Genomic DNA, 20,187 nt, shown 5'->3' with positions numbered 1-20,187 from the left:
CTCAAAATACGGGGGAGCCCATTTAAAACCAAGTTGAGAAGGAATTTCTTCTCCCAGAGGGTTGTGAATCTGTGGCATTCTCTGCCCAAGGAAGCAGTTCAGGCTAGCTCATTGAATGTATTCAAGTCACAGACAGATAGATTTTTAACCAATAAGGGAATTAAGGGTTACGGGGAGCGGGCGGGGTAAGTGGAGCTGAGTCCACGGCCAGATCAGCCATGATCTTATTGAATGGCGGAGCAGGCTCGAGGGGCTAGATGGCCTACTCCTGTTCCTAATTCTTATGTTCTTATGTTATGTTCAGATCGACTCACATTGTAAATAGTTACACTATTGACTTTGGGGGGGGGGGGGGGAATATTGTTATATATGTGGATTTGTATTTACTCTGTACAGCCACCGGAGGGCTCATTCCCCGGAGTCCCAACGGATCCCATAATCCCTTGGGAGCACAAGTATTTAAGAGTGCTTCACAGGTTGGAGAGGCACTCTGGAGACCTGTAATAAAAGACTAAGATCACACTTTACTTTGAGCTCACAGTGTTCAGTCTGACTCTTTCTCCATACACAACAGTATCATTCTATGATTGTATGATTTAGTACTATACACTGCACTGATTCAATCAAACGAACAAAAAAACATAATCCCCCTTCATAAAAGTACGAATAAAATTTTACACACATGGTGTTGTTGATATCAGTATAGCGCTGTCCATCAAAGCCAGGACTTTGCTTCTTTTTTCCAGCTTTCTCATTATTCTCTTTCTCTTCTAAATTGTTCTGCGATTCTTCTTTCTCCTTCGTTCTTTTCAGGACATAAGCCTGCTGTTGCTCCAGTATTTGTTGATGTACTATTGGATAATCCTGCAGTGCTTGGATCTGTTCAGAACGAGTGATTTCTTTTCCATCTAACCACTGCAGATCAAGAAGTAGCAAGAATAGAGTGGTCATAAACCATAATTTGAGTCAAGATTAATGTTTCTGTAACTGCGTAAAATCTAGCAACAGCAATCAAATGGTCAGATGAAAATGCTATATTCTCTGCATTTGGTAAAGACTCTCTGTTTGACATTTTGGGGGAGAAATTCACATCGTTAGCGCCTCCGGGAGGTGCAAATGATTTCTTGACGGGGGAGGACGCTACCGGCTCCTGCGAAATTGCGCGGGAGTTAGCGTAGGCGCAAAACTGGCAGCAATCCGTTCCCGCCGGTACTACCCTGAGCCACTGCACCGGCGATGATGGTGTCATCACCGTGCGCAGTGATCTGTTTATCGCACCACAGTGGAAATTGGGCAGCGGGCGATGTCAGCACCAGCCTTGCAAGTCGCGAACTGGGCCACACTCCGCTCGCAGAGCGAAAATTAAAGGGGAGGTGCGCGGTGCCATTTTTTTCCCTGGCTGACTTACCAGTTCGGTCTTTCGCTGTCTAGTTCACGGGGTCCGTGCTGCGATGGTGCAGCTAGGCACTCAGCTTCTGTGCTGGGCTGTGACCGTGGAACCCTGCATCCCCGGTGGCGTAGTGGAGGAACCTTGCCCTAATGCAGAGCTCGTAGCGTGCCCTCCCCTTTAACCGAAGAGGAGGGTCCTGTGCTCGCGCCAGCACTACGCGGCCACTGAAAATTTGAGCGCTTATCGCCCTGGACCCAACCCAGGAGGAAGTGGAGCACCCAACATTGTGCCCCCCAATTTTGCAGCTGGGGCGGGACTTCCATGCTGGGCACAGAAAGTCCCGCCTCGCCTCGGTTACAGCCCCCAAAAGGGGTGATGTCAAATTTCAACCCCTTAACATCCACATACAATGGGATATTTGCCACTGGCTACATGAGGCAATCATTTTGAACATTAATTCTTTCACTAAATTGTGCCTTGAACAGTTGTGTGATCTCTGTTGTATACCAAACCCTACTCTCACCTTCAGTTCTTTATCCAGAGCAAGCAGATTGAACCTTGGACCGAGCAGCACACTGACATAATAAAAGGAGTGGGCTAGGACAGAGCATATATAATATATATAGACTGAGACCATATCAAAGAGAATTTGATATTTTTATTAATTCCTTCACAAACAATGAGGCTGCCACATCTTGACGACAATACCTGGCCTAAATACTTGTTGATGCTTTGCAGATTGCACCAAAATTAACCCTGTACATGTTGATCCAAGAATTGGCCTCCACATAGCTACAGCGAAATTAATGTTTGCTGCCTCATGTGAGCACCAGTGAGGGCATCAGATTCTCTGTTCACTCTGCCAGAGCTAGTGTCATCATCATCATAGGCAGTACCTCGAAACGAGGATGACTTGCTTCCAAGGATGAGTTCACAGGTGTTTCGAATGAAGAACCTGAACTACATCCTCAAGGGTGCAAGATGCCTGTGCGTGGATTTTTTTAATGTGTGGTGGCCATTGCACACCAGCCACCACATGGGCTTGATAAAGCTAGGTCTTGGTCCGGTGACAAGGATTACCCAAGACAACTAGAGACCTACTCTGCTGCACAGACCTAGCGCGCACACATATCGCAGTGTGGGCTGGCCCGTGTTGCCCCTGGGCCCCTGGCCCCGAACTCACGCCTCCCCTGGACCCCGATCACATCCCTCCATAGTATCTCACAGCTCCTTTGCCCCGATCTCGCCGCTCCTGCTGCATCTGCCCACGCTCCAATCACCAACCTGGACCTTGCTGACGCCATTCTTCGCTGCCGTTGCCCTCCTGCACCAGCTCGCGCTGTACCTTGTAGTGGCCTCCACGCTGCTCCCTGGGCCAAACGCCGCTCCTTTTATGACCCCGACCTGCTGCTGATGGTTTCTCGCAGATCGGGGCCTCCACGCTGCTCCTTGGGCCACATGTCGCTCCTTTTATGGCCCCAACCTGCCACTGATGGTTTCTCGCAGGTCGAGGCCTCCGTGCCCCGGCCTGCGAGAGACCATCAGCGGCAGGTCAGGGCCATAAAAGGAGCGGCGTGCGGCCCAGGGAGCAGCGTGGACGCCCCGACCTGCGAGAGCTTGTGTAGGTTGGTGTCAGCATCATCCTTTCTACTAAGCTGGGAAGAATTCTCATGCTTAGAATCACAGAATCATAGAAAGGTTATAGCACGGAAGGCGACCATTCGGTCCGTTAAGCCCATGCTGACTCAGCTAGTCCCACTCCCTACCCTTTCCTCATAGCCCTGCAATATTTTTCCCTTCAGATACTTATCCAACTCCCTTTTGAAAGATAAGATTGAGTCTGTCTCCATCACTCTTTCAGGCAATGCATTCCAGAACCCACCTATTAATCCACACCTATCCAAGTGACTGTTAATTTTGTCCCAGATTACTGTTTCTAAAAGCTTCTCCACTACCGAGGTTAAACTGACTAGCCTGTAGTTGCTGGATTTATCATTACACCCATTTTTGAACAATGGTATAACATTTGCAATTCTACAGTCCTGTGGCATCATGCCCGTATAGAAACATAGAAAATAGGTGCAGGAGCAGACCATTCAGCCCTTCTAGCCTGCACCACCATTCAATGAGTTCATGGCTGAACATGAAACTTCAGTACCCCCTTCCTGCTTTCTCGCCATAACCCTTGATCCCCCGAGTAGTAAGGACTTCATCTAACTCCCTTTTGAATATATTTAGTGAATTGGCCTCAACTACTTTCTGTGGTAGAGAATTCCACAGGTTCACCACTCTCTGGGTGAAGAAGTTTCTCCTCATCTCGGTCCTAAATGGCTTACCCCTTATCCTCAGACTGTGACCCCTGGTTCTGGACTTCCCCAACATTGGGAACATTCTTCCTGCATCTAACCTGTCTAAACCCGTCAGAATTTTAAACGTTTCTATGAGGTCCCCTCTCATTCTTCTGAACTCCAGTGAATACAAGCCCAGATGATCCAGTCTTTCTTGGTAAGTCAGTCCCGCCATCCCGGGAATCATTCTGGTGAACCTTCGCTGCACTCCCTCAAAAGCAAGAATGTCCTTCCTCAAGTTAGGAGACCAAAATTGTACACAATACTCCAGGTGTAGCCTCACCAAGGCCCTGTACAACTATCTATGGAGGATTGGAATATTATGTCCAGTATTTCTGCAATTTCCACCCTCAATTCCCTCAGCATCCTAGGATGCATCCCATCCGCTCCTGGTGATTTATCTACCTTAGGTACAGCCAGCCTTTGTAATACCTCCTCTTTATCAATTTTTATCTTATCAATTGTCTTCACTATGTCTATGGCAGCATCCTCTTCCTTGGTGAAGACAGTTGCAAAGTATTCAGCCATACCTTCTGCCTCCATGCATAGGTCTCATTTTTGGTCCCTAATTAGCCCCACCCCTCCTCTGACTGCCCTTTTACTATTGATATGACTATAGAAGACTTTTGGATTATCTTTTATGTTGGCTGCCAGTCTATTCTCATACCCTCTCTTTGCCCCTCAAATTTTCTTTTTCACATCTCCTCTGACCTTTCTATATGTAGCCTCAGATGTATTAGCAACCTGACATTTGTCATACACACTCTTTTTCTGCTTCATCATATTCTCTACCTGTTTCGTCATCCAGGAAGCCCTGACTTTAATTGCCCTGCCTTTCCCCCTAGTGGGAATGGATCGCAACTGTATCTGAACTATTTCCCCTTTAAAGGCAGCCCATTGTTCCATTACAGTTTTGCCTGCCAATCTTTGATTCCAGTTTACCTGGGCCAGATCTATTCTCATTCCACTGAAATTGGTCTTCACCCAGTTAAAAATTGGGGAAGTTATGACAATGGAAGACAGTGGAAATAGACGTCGAGGAATTCAATTGTTAAATTGTTAAATTGGCACTTGCTCCAAATTTTAAAGCTAAGACCTGGGGTAGACTGACAGATATTTGAGAGAAAAGGGAGCAGATGACAATTTGACTCAAATCTGTTCCAGGTAGGCCTCTAGTGCATAGTTCAAGATGGCATCAATGAAAACAGCACAAGAATTGTTATGACTTAAATATATCCACTAAGTCAGATTTCAACCACATTATCTCCGTGAGCCCAGAAAATGGCAGACATTTATAACAAAAATAATTAAGATTTAAGAATATTTCTGCATTGGGAGGCCAACTACTGTATGCGGTATTGGGGATAGAATTGAGCCCGTAATCCGATGTTGACTCTTTTATATAGCAAGAAAAAAGCACTTAACCACCCAAGCAAAATTGTCTAGAAGTGATTTCCCTTGAAGTAATGGTCACCATCCTATTGTACATGAAATTTGTAGAGCTGTGGGAAAAGAGCAGCAGAATGGGCCTCATTAGAAATCTCTTTCAAAGAGCTGACACAGAAACGATGGGCTGAATCCTTCTATGCTGTGTGATTCTATGCTTACACCATTATAACGGTACTCAGTTATAATGGGCTCAAAATTGCCCAGGAGTTGCTCCATTTTTTTTGGAGCAACTTGATTTTTCTGGAGTATCTTAAAAATCCCCATTTTGCACATTCGATTTGCGCCAGTGTAAATGAATTAGTTAGGATTTTTTTAGTTTGGTTTAGTTTTTTTCAAAAGGGGGCGGTACCAGCCACCTATGCCCGTTTTGGCCATTTAGGCCATTTTGGACAGCTAATAGTTACTCCAAACTAACTTAGGCCAGCGTATGTGGCCACTTGTGGTTGCACAGAAAACCCTTGCGAAGAGTTAAGAAATCAGCGCAGGTAGGTACATCGGAGGCCAGCAGAACTTAATGACTTGACCAAAAAATGTGAATAGGATCAAACAGCTATACAGGACATCATATAACAAACGTCGCAAAGTTAATTTACGATACAACAGAAGCCTTCATGGAAGCTTAAACTACAAAAATAAAAGAGACAAAACATATTTACATAAGTTTTTCAAAATATCCAAGTAAAAAATAGAAGTACCTCCTGCTCGTAATTCTTATGTTCTTATGTTCTCCCAGACACCTAAGCTCATCTACCATCAGCCCGTCCCTTACAAACAACCCTACCTGCCGGGGTCAGGGATCAGACCCTCCAGGATCAGAACAGCACCTGGGGTCAGAGATCGGACACGTCTGAGGATCAGATCTTCCTTAGAGGTCAGGCATCGGACCACCCACGGGATCAGAACCCCCAACTCCCATGGGGTCGGTGATCGAACCCACCCTGCCGTTTGGAATTCCTCCCCACTCCGGGGATCAAAACTCCCCCACTCGCACCCCCACCATCCATCCCCCAGCTTGAGCCCCGCACCAACCTGCTTCTTCTGGCCTTCTAGCTCGGGAAGGCAGCGGGCCAGCCTCTGCGAGAGGCTACTCCTGGCCTGGGATAGGGGCGAGGCGCATCGGGTCCCACGCTGCAGCACACACACACACACACACACAGAGGCTGGGGGGCAGGAGCTACTGCGCATGTGCGCACACTCCAACGCGCATGTGGAGAGCTGCCGGCACTGTTTCTGGCGCAGGGTCCTAGCTCCGCCCCCAATCGACTGGCCATGCTGCGCCAAGCCCCGGGAGAGGCAACACAGTGGCCACAATCAGGGGAGATTTTATCGGCGCTCTTTTCAGCCCACAAAGTCGGCGCATCTCTGGTGAATGCGCCGAAAAAAGTGGTGGGCCAATTTTGAGCCCCGAATGTTGACAAATCAAACCAATAAACAAGATTATCGAACACAAATCTGTTAAAGAGTTTAAACAGAATAATTCAATCTCAAAGTTATGTGGACATCTACAACTCTTTCAAGTTTCACACTTGGTTTACCTGCTTAAATGAAACACAATTTTACAACTCATTAACCACCTATACCAAATATTTGTACTTTTAAAACCTCACACTTCCAGCCACATCCAACCCTGATGCACATTCAAAAAACCTGATCATTTCCATAGACCATGAATGCCAATCAAAAAATGTTAAGATATACAGAAATGTAAAACACCAGCATGTGAAAGAAAGGCAATGACCTCCTAACCTTCAGCTGTGGGAGCGTAGCAATCACAAACTTTCTGTAACCGTCAAAATCACAGCAGGGGTTTCCAACCAGAAAAAGCTCTTGCAGGTGAACATTCAGTTTGAGTGATTCTATACTAGTCAGTTTACCCACGAAATTAACCGTTAGGTCAAGTTTCTTCAAAAACTCACACCCTGTCAAGAAAGGAAGGGGAAATATCATATTTGGAGAACAAGACACTGAATCCAGAGGTTTTCAATTTTTAAGTTGAGGCTTGCTGTAAAAAATTAAACTGAACAACTATACTAAAAGTAACGATCACTACTGTTTATTCAGCAAAATCATAAATCAAAAGAATCTGCATTTGTAGAAGGATTAATTATTCTGTTTCATTCCTATGGCCTCTGAAGATCCAGTGGTGTGAATGCTGAACATAAGAACATAAGAAATAGAAGTAGCAGGTCATATGGTCCCTCGAGCTTGCTCCGCCATTCAATAACATAGAAACATAGAAAATAGGTGCAGGATTAGCCCTTCGGCCCTTCAAGCCTGCACCGCCATTCAATAAGATAATGGCTGATCATTCCCTCAGTACCCCTTTCCTGCTTTCTCTCCATACCCCTTGATCCCCTTAGTCGTAAGGGCCATATCTAACTCCCTCTTGAATATATCCAATGAACTGGCATCAACAACTCTCTGCGGCAGGGAATTCCACAGGTTAACAACTCTCTGAGTGAAGAAGTTTCTCCTCATCTCAGTCCTAAATGGCCTACCCCTTATCCTAAGACTATGTCCCCTGGTTCTGGACTTCCCCAACATCGGGAACATTCTTCCCGCATCTAACCTGTCCAGTCCCGTCAGAATCTTATACGTTTCTATGAGATCCCCTCTCATCCTTCTATACTACAGTGAATAAAGGCCCAGTTGATCCAGTCTCTCCTCATATAACAGTCCAGCCATCCCTGGAATTAGTGTGGTGAACCTTCGCTGCACTCCCTCAATAGCAAGAACGTCCTTCCTCAGATTAGGAGACCAAAACTGAACACAATATTCCAGGTGAGGCCTCACTCAGGCCTTGTACAACTGCAGTAAGACCTCCCTGCTCCTATACTCAAATCCCCTAGCTATGAAGGCCAACATTTGCCTTCTTCACCACCTGCTGTACCTGCATGCCAACCTTCAATGACTTATGAACCATGACACCCAGGTCTCGTTGCACCTCCCTCTTTCCTAATCTGCCGCCATTCAGATAATATTCTGCCTTTGTGTTTTTGACTCCAAAATGGATAACTTCACATTTATCCACGTTATACTGCACCTGCCATGCATTTGCCCACTCACCTAACCTGTCCAAGTCACCCTGCAGCCTCTTAGCGTCCCCCTCACAGCACCACCCAGTTGAGTGTCATCTGCAATCTTGGAGATATTATACTCAATTCCTTCATCTAAATCGTTAATGTATATTGTAAAGAGCTGGGGTCCAAGCACTGAGCCCTGCAGCACTCCACTAGTCACTGCCTGCCATTCTGAAAAGGACCCGTTTATCATGACTCTCTGCCTCCTGTCTGCCAACCAGTTCTCTATCCACGTCAGTACGTTACCCCAATACCATGTGTTTTGATTTTGCACACCAATCTCTTTTGCGGGACCTTGTCAAAAGCCTTTTGAAAGTCCAAATGCACCACGTCCACTGGTTCTCCCTTGTCCACTCTGCTAGTTACATCCTCAAAAAATTCCAGAATATTCGTCAAGCATGATTTCCCTTTCACAAATCCATGCTGACTTGGACTGATCCTGTCACTGCTTTCCAAATGCACTGCTATTTCATCCTTAATGATTGATTCCAACATTTTCCCCACTACTGATGTCAGGCTAACTGGTCTATAATTCCCCGTTTTCTCTCTCCCTCCTTTTTAAAAAAGTGGTGTTATATTAGCTACCCTCCAGTCCATAGGAACTGATCCAGAGTCGATAGACTGTTGGAAAATGATCACCAATGCATCCACTATTTCTAGGGCCACTTCCTTAAGTACTCTGGGATGCAGACTATCAGGTCCCGGGCATTTATCAGCCTTCAATTCCATCAATTTCCCTAACACAATTTCCCGTCTAATAAGGATATCCTTCAGTTCCTCCTTCTCACTAGACTCACTGTCCCCCAGTACATTCGGAAGGTTATTAGTGTCTTCCTTCGTGAAGACAGAACCGAAGTATTTGTTCAATTGGTCTGCCATTTCTTTGTTCCCCATTATAAATTCACCTGAATCCGACTGTAAGGGACCTACATTTGTCTTCACCAATCTTTTTCTCTTCACATATTTATAGAAGCTTTTGCAGTCAGTTTTTATGTTCCCTGCAAGTTTCCTCTCGTACTCTATTTTCCCCCTCTTAATTAAACCTTTAGTCCTCATCTGTTGAATTCTAAATTTCTCCCAGTCTTCAGGTTTGTTACTTTTTCTTCCTTGGTTTTAACACTATCCTTAATTTCCCTTGTTAGCCACGGTTGAGCCACCTTCCCCGTTTTATTTTTACTCCAGACAAGGATGTACAATTGCTGAAGTTCATCCACGTGATCTTTAAATGTTTGCCATTGCTTATCCACCGTCAACCCTTTAAGTATCTTTGCCAGTCTATTCTAGCCAATTCACACCTCATACCGTCGAAGTTACCTTTTCTTAAGTTCAGCACCCTAGTTTCCGAATTAACTGTGTCACTCTCCATCTTAATAAAGAATTCTACCATATTATGGTCACTCTTCCCCAAGGGGCCTCGCACAACAAGATTGCTAATTAGCCCCTTCTCATTACACATCACCCAGTCTAGGATGGCCAGCTCACTAGTTGGTTCCTCGACATATTGGTCAAGGAAACCATCCCTAATACACTCCAGGAAATCCTCATTACTACCAGTTTGGTTAGGTCAATCAATATGTAGATTAAAGTCGCCCATGATAACTGCTGTACCTTTATTGCACACGTCCCTTATTTCTTGTTTGAGGGTGTCCCCAACCTCACTACTACTGTTTGGTGGTCTGTACACAACTCCCACTAGTGTTTTCTGCCCTTTGGTATTCCGCAGCTCCCCCCTACCGATTCCACATCATCCAGGCTAATGTCGCTCCTTACTATTGCATTAACTTCCTCTTTAACCAGCAACGCCAACCCGTCTCCTTTTCCTCTCTGCCTATCCTTTCTAAATGTCAAATACCCCTGGATGTTGAGTTCTCAGCCTTGGTCACCCTGGAGCCATGTCTCCGTGATGCCAATTACATCCCATATCCATCAACTGCTGTCTTCGCAGTTAATTCGTCCACCTTATTCCGAATACTCCTTGCATTGAGGCACAGAGCCTTCAGACTTGTCTTTTTAACACACTTTGCCCCTTTAGGATTTTGCTGTAATGTGGCCCTTTTTGTTTATTGCCTTGGGTTTCTCTGCCCTCCACTTTTACTATTCTCCTTTCTATCTTTTGCTTCTGCCGCCATTTTATTTCCCTCTGTCTCCCTGCATAGGTTCCCATCCCCCTGTCATGTTAGTTTAACTCCTCCCCAACAGCACTAGCAAACACTCCCCCCATGACATTGGTTCCGGTCCTGCCCAGGTGCAGACTGTCTGGTTTGTACTGGTCCCACCTCCCCCAGAACCGGTTCCAATGTCCCAGGAATTTGAATCCCTCCCTTTTACACCACTCGTCAAGCCACGTATTCATCGGAGCTATCCTGCGATTCCTACTCTGACTAGCCCGTGGCACTGGTAGCAATTCTGAGATTACTACTTTTGAAGTCCTACTTTTTAATTTAGCTCCCAGCTCCCTAAATTCATCTCGTCGGACCTCATCCCATTTTTTACCTATATTGTTGGTACCTATGTGCACCACGACAACTGGCTGTTCCTCCCTCCCTTTTCAGAATGTCCTGCACCCGCTCCGAGACATCCTTGGCCCTTGCACCAGGGAGATACCATCCTGGAGTCTCAGTTGCGGCCGCAGAAACGCCTATCTATTCCCCTTACAATCGAATCCCCTATCACTGTAGCTCTCCCACTCTTTTTCCTGCCCTCCTGTGCAACAGAGCCACCCACGGTGCCATGAACTTGGCTGCTGCTGCCCTCCCCTGATGAGTCATCCCCCTCAACAGTATCCAAAGCGGTGTATCTGTTTTGCAGGGGAATGACCGCAGGGGACCCCTGCACTACCTTCCTTCCACTGCTCTTCCTGTTAGTCACTCATTTACTATCTGGCTGTGTACCCTTTACCTGCAGTGAGACCAACTCGGTAAACGTGCTATTCACATCATTCTCAGCATCGTGCATGCTCCAGAGTGAATCCACCCGCAGCTCCAGTGCCGCAATGCGGTCCGTCAGGAGCTGGAGGCAGATACACTTCCCGCACACGTAGTCGTCAGGGACACCCACATAGTACAGGAGGAGCATAACACGTGTCCAAGCTCTCCTGCCATGACTTAACCCCTAGATTAACTTAATTTGGCAACAACAATGCTAAATGTTACTTACTCATAAAGAAAAGAAAAAGAAAAGCTACTCACCAATCACCAACCAATCACTTACCCCCTTGGCTGTGATGTCACCTTTCAATTTCTTTCGACTTCTTTTTGCCTCCCTGCTGCAGCTGCACTGGCTGGCCTTTTGTCGGCCTCCGACGTCCCCGGACTCCCTGCTGCTCGCACTCCCGCCTCACGAACTGCTGGGCCTTTATAGGCCTCCGACGACCCCGGACTCCCTGCTGCTCGCACTCCCGCCTCACGAACTGCTAGGCCTTTTGTCGGCCTCCGACGTCCCCGGATTCCCTGCTACTCACACTCCAGCCTCACGAACTGCTGGGCCTTTATGTATGCCAGTGTAAGTGAGTTAGTTAAGATTTTTTTAGGCCTATTTTTTTTTCAAAAGGGGGCGTTACCAGCCATCTACGCCTGATTTGGCCATTTAAGCCAGTTTGGACAGCTAATAGTTGCTCCAAACTAACCTAGGCCAGCGTATGTGGCCACTTGTGGCCGCACAAAAAACCCTTGCGGAGAATTAAGAAATCAGCGTAGATAGCCAGAGATAGCGGGGGGAAGGGAAGCACAGAGGATCTTGCAAAGCACTAAACACCTTCACAGCAACATTCAAGAAGCATAAAAACCATCAAAAATAAAACTTAAGTCCTACCTTCATATCAAAACTCTCCTCCTCTGCCCCCCCACCACCGCCCCCCCATCAAAACAAAGCATAACCCACAACCATCAATAAATAAAAAATAAATCTCAAGTCCTACCTCAAAACCAATGCATCCACTATCTCTGCAGCCACCTCTTTTTGATCCCTAGTCTGTAGGCCATCAGGTCCAGGGGATTTGTCAGCTTTTAGTCCCATTAGTTTCTCCAGTACTTTTTACGACTTATATTAATTACATTAAGTTCCTCACCCTCATTAGACCCTTGGTTCCCCACCATTTTAGGTATGCTTTTGGCATCTTCTGCTGTGAAGACAGATACTAAATATTTGTTTAACATTTCTCCATTTCCTTATTCCCCATAATAATTTCTCCTGCCTCATGCTCTAAGGGACCAATGTTTACTTTTGTTACTCTCTTCCTTTTTACATACTTGTAGAAACTCTTACAATCTGTTTTTATATTTCTTACTTATTTTCTCTCGGTCTATTTTTTCCCCTTTTATCAAATTTTGGTCATCCATTGCTGGTTTCTGAAACTCTCCCAATCCTTAGGCTTACTACTATTCTTCGCAACATTATAAGCTTCTTCTTTCAATTTAATGCTATCCCTAACTTCTTCAGTTAACCACAGACAGATCGCTTTTCCTGTGTAATTTTTATTTCTCAATGGAATGTATTTTTGTTGAGAATGATGAAGTATTTCTTTAAATGCTAGCCATTGAAAATATAAAAATACTGAGATTTATCCCTACCAAAGAGAGAAAACAGGGTGTACGTTGGATTGGGGAGTGGGGCATGCAATAATTAGAAATGTCCATAGGAGGTTGAAACTTCCTTGATGACATAGAGTCTACAGGAATGAGGCTCTCGAGTAATGCCATCTAATGCAAAACAGCCAAAATCTCTATTTTTGGTTATTGAAGGGGAGGCAGTACTGTACATTATTAAATTGCCTGGGAAAGCTTGCTCTTAGACCAGCAGAGAGATAATTAGGAGCAGTAAAGATCTCAGATTACGAAAAATCAGGAGATTGGAGAAAGATGCTCCGACTAGCAAAAAAAAGTTGATTGAGTAGACAAGAGAACTACAGATAGGAAAAAAATCAAGTACATTTAAAATCATGAAAGGGATAGACAAGATAGAGACGGAGAGGTTGTTTCCACTGGACGGGGAGACTAGAACTAGGAGGCACAGCCTCAAAATACAGGGAAGCCAATTTAAAACCGAGTTGAGAAGGAATTTCTTCTCCCAGAGGGTTGTGAATCTGTGGAATTCTCTGCCCAAGGAAGCACTTGAGGCTAGCTCATTGAATGTATTCAAGTCACAGATAGATAGATTTTTAACCAATAAGGGAATTAAGGGTTATGGGGAGCGGGCGGGTAAGTGGAGCTGAGTCCACGACCAGATCAGCCATGATCTTATTGAATGGCGGAGCAGGCTCGAGGGGCTAGATGGCCTACTCCTGTTCCTAATTCTTATGTTCATTGACTTATACTTTGTTGAATTTTAGCTCTGTAACATGAAAATAAAAGATTTAAACACTATGTAACATAGCTAAATCACTCCAATTCGAAAAGCATCAGATTAATTAACAATTGTCAGAGAGAAGATAAAAGCAAAGGCTTCCCAAGTTCATATGTTCCTTTTTGAAAAACCTTAGGCCACAAAGCTACAGAGTTGGGTGGAAATTGCACACTTCGGCCCCAACATTTGCAGGGAGGCAGGGAGCGGGGCAACTTTCAGCAGCCGGAAAAACCCAAAATACAGGAAAGGCAGAGGTCCTGTCAAATTTAACGGCAGGACCTCATTTGAATTTCCTTTCTCCGATTGCAGCCTGGCAGCTGACCAGATTGAGAAGCTACCAGACGGGAAGGCCTGCTGTAGAAATCCGCAGCTGGGGACGGGAAAGAAGGGCTTGATTGAGGGGTTGGGAAGTGAGATCGCGGGGGGTGTGGGGGAGGGGTCGGCCGATCGCAGGAAGGGAAGCAGTTCACAGCAGGTTTCCTTGGAGGGGGGTGGGGGGAAGCAATTCTGCTCCTCATGACCCACATGCAGAACTGTAGAAGCACTTACCTGCCGGATATGGCAGTTCTCGTCTCCCTTTAGCTGCCGGGTTTCCTGAGCCCCGGGAAACCCAGCTCGTAGCCGTTAAATTGAAATGGCTGCTAAAATCTGAGGCACACAGCCTCATTAACATATTCTAATTACAAACCCACCTTTCCAGTCTAGGTCACTCACTCGCGCCAGTTAAACCGGAAGTAGGCACGGTCGCAACGGTTTGGGATCGGTTTCCAATTATTAAAGAATTTAACCCCCACACCCCCCTCGCCCATCCTGAGGGTTCAAATTCCGCCCTCTATATCGCTTAAAAGCATTTATTGTATTTGTGTGGGATATCAAATTACAAAACTCGGAGGAACACCAAGGAAACTGTTAGACTCCAAGTTCAGTTCAAAATCCTGGAGTCTCATGTTAAGTAGGGCCGTTTAGTATCTCTGTGTTCCCTTCAAGATACACAAAGGTACTGAATATATCCAGGGTAAGGAATATGTTACTGCCTAAAGACAGTGCACGCAAAATTCTGATCCGTAGTGCCCATTTTCTGGTCCAATATGGTGTCCACGGTGCACGCATTCACTTCTGGTGCAAGTCGCAGCAAATGCCATATTGGTGAGGGCATTAGCGTGTGTGCAATGAGCATCCACCAGAAATATGGGAAGAGAGAGGGGAGCGGGACTAATTGAATAGCTCTTTAAAGAGCCTGCACAGGCACACTGGGCCAAATAGCCTCTTTTGTGCTATATAATTCTATGAACTACCTACTACCCCAACAGAATATCTCTCCACCCGACTCTCAACCAGCCTATATATCTTTCCTCCCTCTCGTTTCTCTTTCACTCTTTCCTTTCAATTCTATTTCTCTCTCTGTATTTGGCTCCCACTCCTTTTATTATTTTCTTGTACTTTAAAAAAACATTTAACCTCCTCTTCTATTTCTATCTCTCTGCTGTTTATCTTTGCAACATTTATTTCCTCAATTTCTTGCATTGTTCATGCAGTCACTCGGGAGACTACAAGGGTGAGAATGAGTGGATGTCTGAAAATGTCCAAAGAATAGAAGGAAAAGAGCCAGGTCTGCGCTGTGCACTGGAGAAAGTGGGAGGCAATGGAATGCAGGACCTCAAATTTCAGATGGGAATGGGTCAGGTCCCTGAATTGGCACAGATTGGAAGGGAAAATAAAAAAGTTGTTTTTTTAGGTTTTTAGGTATACAATTCATTCAATGATAAGTACATGAATGTAGTTAAGATCAACTTACCGCCTAAATTTTCTATGCACTCAATGTTGTTCAAAGCCAGGTTAAGGTATTCCAGTTTTTTCAATCTGCCAACATTTTCTGTAAAACAAATAAAATAAAGACTGTGAACTTAGCCAATAATCAAACTTCAAACTGAAAGATACTTCAAAAGGCTACTGGAATGTTAGCCTTTACGGCCCAGAATTTGCAATAAGAATAACGGTGAGGCTATCAGCGTTCACTGTTATTGAGGAGTAAATCAGGCAGCAACTTCTGGCATCTGCACATCTGCAGTTAAACATGGAAATCAGGAAGTTGCTGTCCGAGCTGCCGTGCTCCTCTAGAAGCTGCGCTCTAACAGTATCTCGCCAAGAGACTTGGCATTCAAATCTCACAGGGTGTGAATTTGCTGTACTCACTCACTAGATACCCACTAATAGTTGGGCTTGTCCATTCAAGTGCAATTACAGCCAAACACACTCTCTGGCACTAAAAAATTACTTTTAAAAGTGTGGAGTCTCATTCCTTCAGGTTTTAATTATTGTTAGAGATTTTAAAAAATATTTTTTTCACTTTTTCCTCCTATCTCTTTTCTCTCCCTCTTAATCCCATCTTTCTTTCCCTCTTGTTATTTTGCTTTTTGTCCCTGATTTGGCATTGACTGAAATATTCTAACTTATACTTCCTGGTTTAAACTCTGCAATGACTCAGTAAGAATTCTTCAATCTGTTTGTTTCAGTAGACACACCGTTGCTTGCCCTGTTTACACAGGTCCCAGATCCCCTGTAGACGCCCCGCCTTGTTTTAACTCTCTTTTTATCAGAAGTCGCAGTGCAAAAGCCCACAGAAAGTCTGTTCGTTTGTTTGCCGCTGCCCGCAAAATCCAGGCCAATATCTGGAGGGCTAGAATATAAATGGGGAGGAAGTTTTGCTGCAGCTATGCAAAGCCCTGGTTAGACCACATTTGGAGTATTGTGTACAGTTCTGGGCACTGCACCTTAGAAAGGATACAAGAACATAAGAACATAAGAACATAAGAAATAGGAGCAAGAGTAGGCCATACGGCCCCTCGAGTCTGCTCCACCATTCAATATCATAGCTGATCTGATCATGGACTCAGCTCCACTTCCCTGCCCGTTCCCATAACCCCTTATCGTTTAAGAAACTGTCTATTTCTGTCTTAAATTTATTCAATGTCCCAGCTTCCACAGCTCTCTGAGGCAGCGAATTCCACAGATTTACAACCCTGAGAGAAGAAATTTCTCCTCATCTCAGTTTTAAATGGGCGGCCCCTTATTCTAAAATCATGCCCTCTAGTTCTAGTCTCCCCCATCAGTGGAAACATCCTCTCTGCATCCACCTTGTCAAGCCCCCTCATAATCTTATACGTTCCGATAAGATCACCTCGCCTTCAATGAGTAGAGGGTCAACCTACTCAATCTTTCCTCATAAGTCAACTCTCTCATCTCCGGAATCAACCTAGTGAACCTTCTCTGAACTGCCTCCAAAGCAAGTATATCCTTTCATAGATATATTGGCCTTTGAAGGAGTTAAGTGCAAATTCAATGAAATGTTACCAGGGTTCCAAGGATTAAATTACAAGGAGAGATTACATAAACTAGGCTTGCAGTCCCTGGAAGAAAGAAGATTAAGGGGTGATTTGATTGAGGGTTTTAGGATATCGAAAGCAATTGATAGGGTAGATAGAGAGAAACTTTTTTCGCTGGTGGGGGAGTCTAGGACAAGGGGAAATAACCATCTCCATTCATGGCTTTAGGGCTGGTGTAATGGATTGGCATATGATGATAGCATCATGACAGCTTTCTGGGTACTAGCATTCACATGTAGGATAAAGTAATTGGGATTGCACGCTAGTTGCACAGTATTGCAATTAAATCATTTCCTGTTTGTAATATTGAGGGAGTAATTATAAGGGGTTTCTGGCAATTGCTCCTAGTACCTGTGCTCTGCCAGTGTGTAAAGATGAATAGCACTCTTTTTTGTTTCTTTGTTTCCATTAGGAAGGAAATTAACTGTGTAGCACATCTACTGGAACTAGAGGGCATGATCTTAGAATAAGGGGCCGCCCATTTAAAAGAGATGAGGATAAATTTCTTCTCTCAGAGGATTGTAAATCTGTGGAATTCGCTGCTTCAGAGAGCTGTGGAAGCTGGGTTATTGAATAAATTTAAGACAGAAATAGTCAGTTTCTTAAACGATAAGGGGTTATGGGGAGCGGGCAAGGAAGTGGAGCTGAGTCCATGATCAGATCAGCCATGATCTTATTGAATGACGGAGCAGGCTCGAGGGGCCGTATGGCCTACTCCTGCTCCTATTTCTTATGTTCTTATGTTCTATCTGAAGAATACATCAGTCGTTTTCTTTACACAATGGTGAGCTGCTGCATAATGGGCAAAGATCTTCAGATGGTACCTAGAAGGATCTTGTGGCAAACAATTTCAAACCAGTACCAACGATGACTGGCACAAACAATACAGGGTACTTTTCTCATGGTGGGAGAGAGCTGCTGGTCTTCAGCCAGCAGGTCACTTATCTCCCCAATTGCATCCAAGGGAAGTGCAGCCAATGACACATATGAAAGCCTAAGTAAGACCTTCTGGGTCTGTAAACACTGCATTTACAGTATTTATTTACTTGGGTATTTAATATAGACAACATCTTGTGTGATGTCTCACTCTAGGTGCCTCCAATCTATTCTCATTCATATCTTCATTCTCCTCCTCTACAAACGAATATAGAGATTCCAATCAGGAAATCAATGTTCCCAGTCCAAAACTACTTTTTGCAGAGCTAATAAAAATAGCACCTGACAAAACCTCCAAAGTATCAAGCAGTTTGATATACATGCAAAGTAACAGCAACCTTCAGTTGCAGCAAACAAAATTGCCTCCTCAATACAGTATCTACAACAGGGATACGTAATTGATGCTCATATTACTACTTAGATATTGGAGGTAATAATTTGCGGTTGTGGCAGGTTTGGGTTGGAAGTTGGAAAAAATGAGTCAGCTACGCCTACATGACTCCATTTAAATGTGGTGAGGTGGGCTTCCAGTGGGTCGTAACATGGATAGATGCTTTTTTGTGGGAGGATAACCCTGGTACAATTTTAGATTGTTAGCTTTTAGACAGTTGACATCATTGCCTCTTTTGCAGCCCCAAAACTGCCAGAAAATGGATGGTAACAACCAGTCCATTATATAATTGCAACAAAAATGACATGGATTTTCTGATTCTTCTACTTCTCCAAACATTAAAAAGTTTAACAAACTAATATACCTGATATGTATTTAAAAAGCGGATCAAAAATTTTTGTAACCTCATAACCCTTTTTAGTTTCAACCATTAACTGTTTCCGATAATGTACGAAACATCAACGGTAAAGGAAAAGTGCACCTCATTATTTTAACATTAGTCTAGTCATTCTGCCTCCTTCCAAATAAGGTGAACAGGTGCCCTAGTGAGCCAACTTTTTCTTTCCCTGGAAAAAGCTAGGTAACTGTGTTATTTTACAAGTGGTCCCAAGTTGTCGTTCACATTTTAAATAGTGACTACGGTAAAGCAACATTTTTTTTTTAAATTGTAGCCATTAGAATATTGCTTGTACCATCATAATTTTAGCAATGTTAGTCCACACCAACTAAAATATGTTACTCATTTAAAACCAAGACCGTCATTGTAACTTATGGCAGGCAACTATAAAAAATCTGATAGAAAAAGCTAATATCAATGAAACTATTAGATTGTCATAAAAACCCATCTAATGTCCTTTGGGGAAGGAAATCTGCCGTCCTTACCTGGTGTTGACTCTTAACTAGAATCAATGGGCCCAAGTTTCGGTCCGCGCACGCCTGTTTTTCGCGCCACAAAGTGCGCCTAAAAAAAACGTACGTATTCTCCGGCTCCCTGCTGGTCCTCTGGAGTCGGGCGCGGCGCAGCACGAGCTGTAGGGGGCAAGGCGAGGTCCTGCGCTGAAAACAGTGCCAGGACCTCTGCACATGCGCGCCACAGTGGGCGCGCATGTGCAGCAGCTCCAGGCGCCGAAAACTGTGTGGGAGGGGCCGAAGCACGCAGCCCCTAGGCCCTGGCTGAATGGCCTGACTGGGGCTGCGTGCATCAGGCTGCCTCCCACGCCCAGCTCCTGCTTCCTCCCGACCCGACCCGACTCTACTCCCGCTCCCCGCCCCCCCCCGCCCCCGGACCAGACCCGACACCGACCCGACTCCCGCCCCCGGACCGGACCCGACCCGCGCTCCCCCCCCCCACCACCCACCCGACCTCCCTCTCCCTCCCTCCCTCCCCTCCACCCGACCCGAACCGACCTCCCTCCCACCATCCCCCCGACCTGACCCGCGCTCCCGATCCGACCCGCGCTCCCCCTGACCCCGGACCCGACCCAACGCCACCTACCTGTAAATCTGGTGCTGGGGACGGGCCCTGCCCGAAGTCTTGGGCCCGGCTGGGCCCTGCCCGAAGTCTTGGGCCCGGCTGGGCCCTGCCCGAAGTCTTGGGCCCGGCTGGGCTGGGCCCGGCCCAGTTCAGCCTCCCTCCCCCTTCTCCTTTTCCCCCCCCTCTTCTCCTTCACTCCCTCTTCTCCTTCCCCACCCCCCTCTTCTCCTTCCCATCCCATCCCCTTCTCCTCCTCCCCCCCTTCCCCTTCTCCTCCTCCCCCCTTCCCCTTCTCCTCCTCCCCCCCTTCCCCTTCTCCTCCTCCCCCCCTTCCCCTTCTCCTCCTCCCCCCCTTCCCCTTCTCCTCCTCCCCCCTTCCCCTTCTCTTCCTCCCCC

At 45.6% G+C, this 20,187-nt stretch overlaps 1 protein-coding gene across 3 annotated transcripts in view; it reads right to left on the bottom strand.

Annotated features, from left to right (window-relative positions):
* dnaaf11 (dynein axonemal assembly factor 11) overlaps positions 1–20,187 on the bottom strand; it is a 129,134-nt gene that overhangs the window by 66,423 nt on the left and 42,524 nt on the right. For all 3 annotated transcript variants that reach the window (XM_070892746.1, XM_070892761.1, XM_070892753.1), the window contains 3 exons: positions 15,403–15,480; positions 6,934–7,106; positions 683–915 (listed from right to left, as the gene is read on the bottom strand). In XM_070892746.1, the coding sequence (XP_070748847.1) occupies positions 683–915; positions 6,934–7,106; positions 15,403–15,480 (484 nt within the window). The remainder of the gene's footprint in view (positions 1–682; positions 916–6,933; positions 7,107–15,402; positions 15,481–20,187) is intronic.

The sequence above is a fragment of the Pristiophorus japonicus genome, chromosome 1, assembly GCF_044704955.1.
Source record: "Pristiophorus japonicus isolate sPriJap1 chromosome 1, sPriJap1.hap1, whole genome shotgun sequence".
In the NCBI taxonomy this organism is placed as follows: Eukaryota; Metazoa; Chordata; class Chondrichthyes; family Pristiophoridae; genus Pristiophorus; species Pristiophorus japonicus.
The sequence above is the reverse complement of the archived record's forward strand: the minus strand, read 5'-3'. Positions and strand labels throughout refer to the sequence as shown.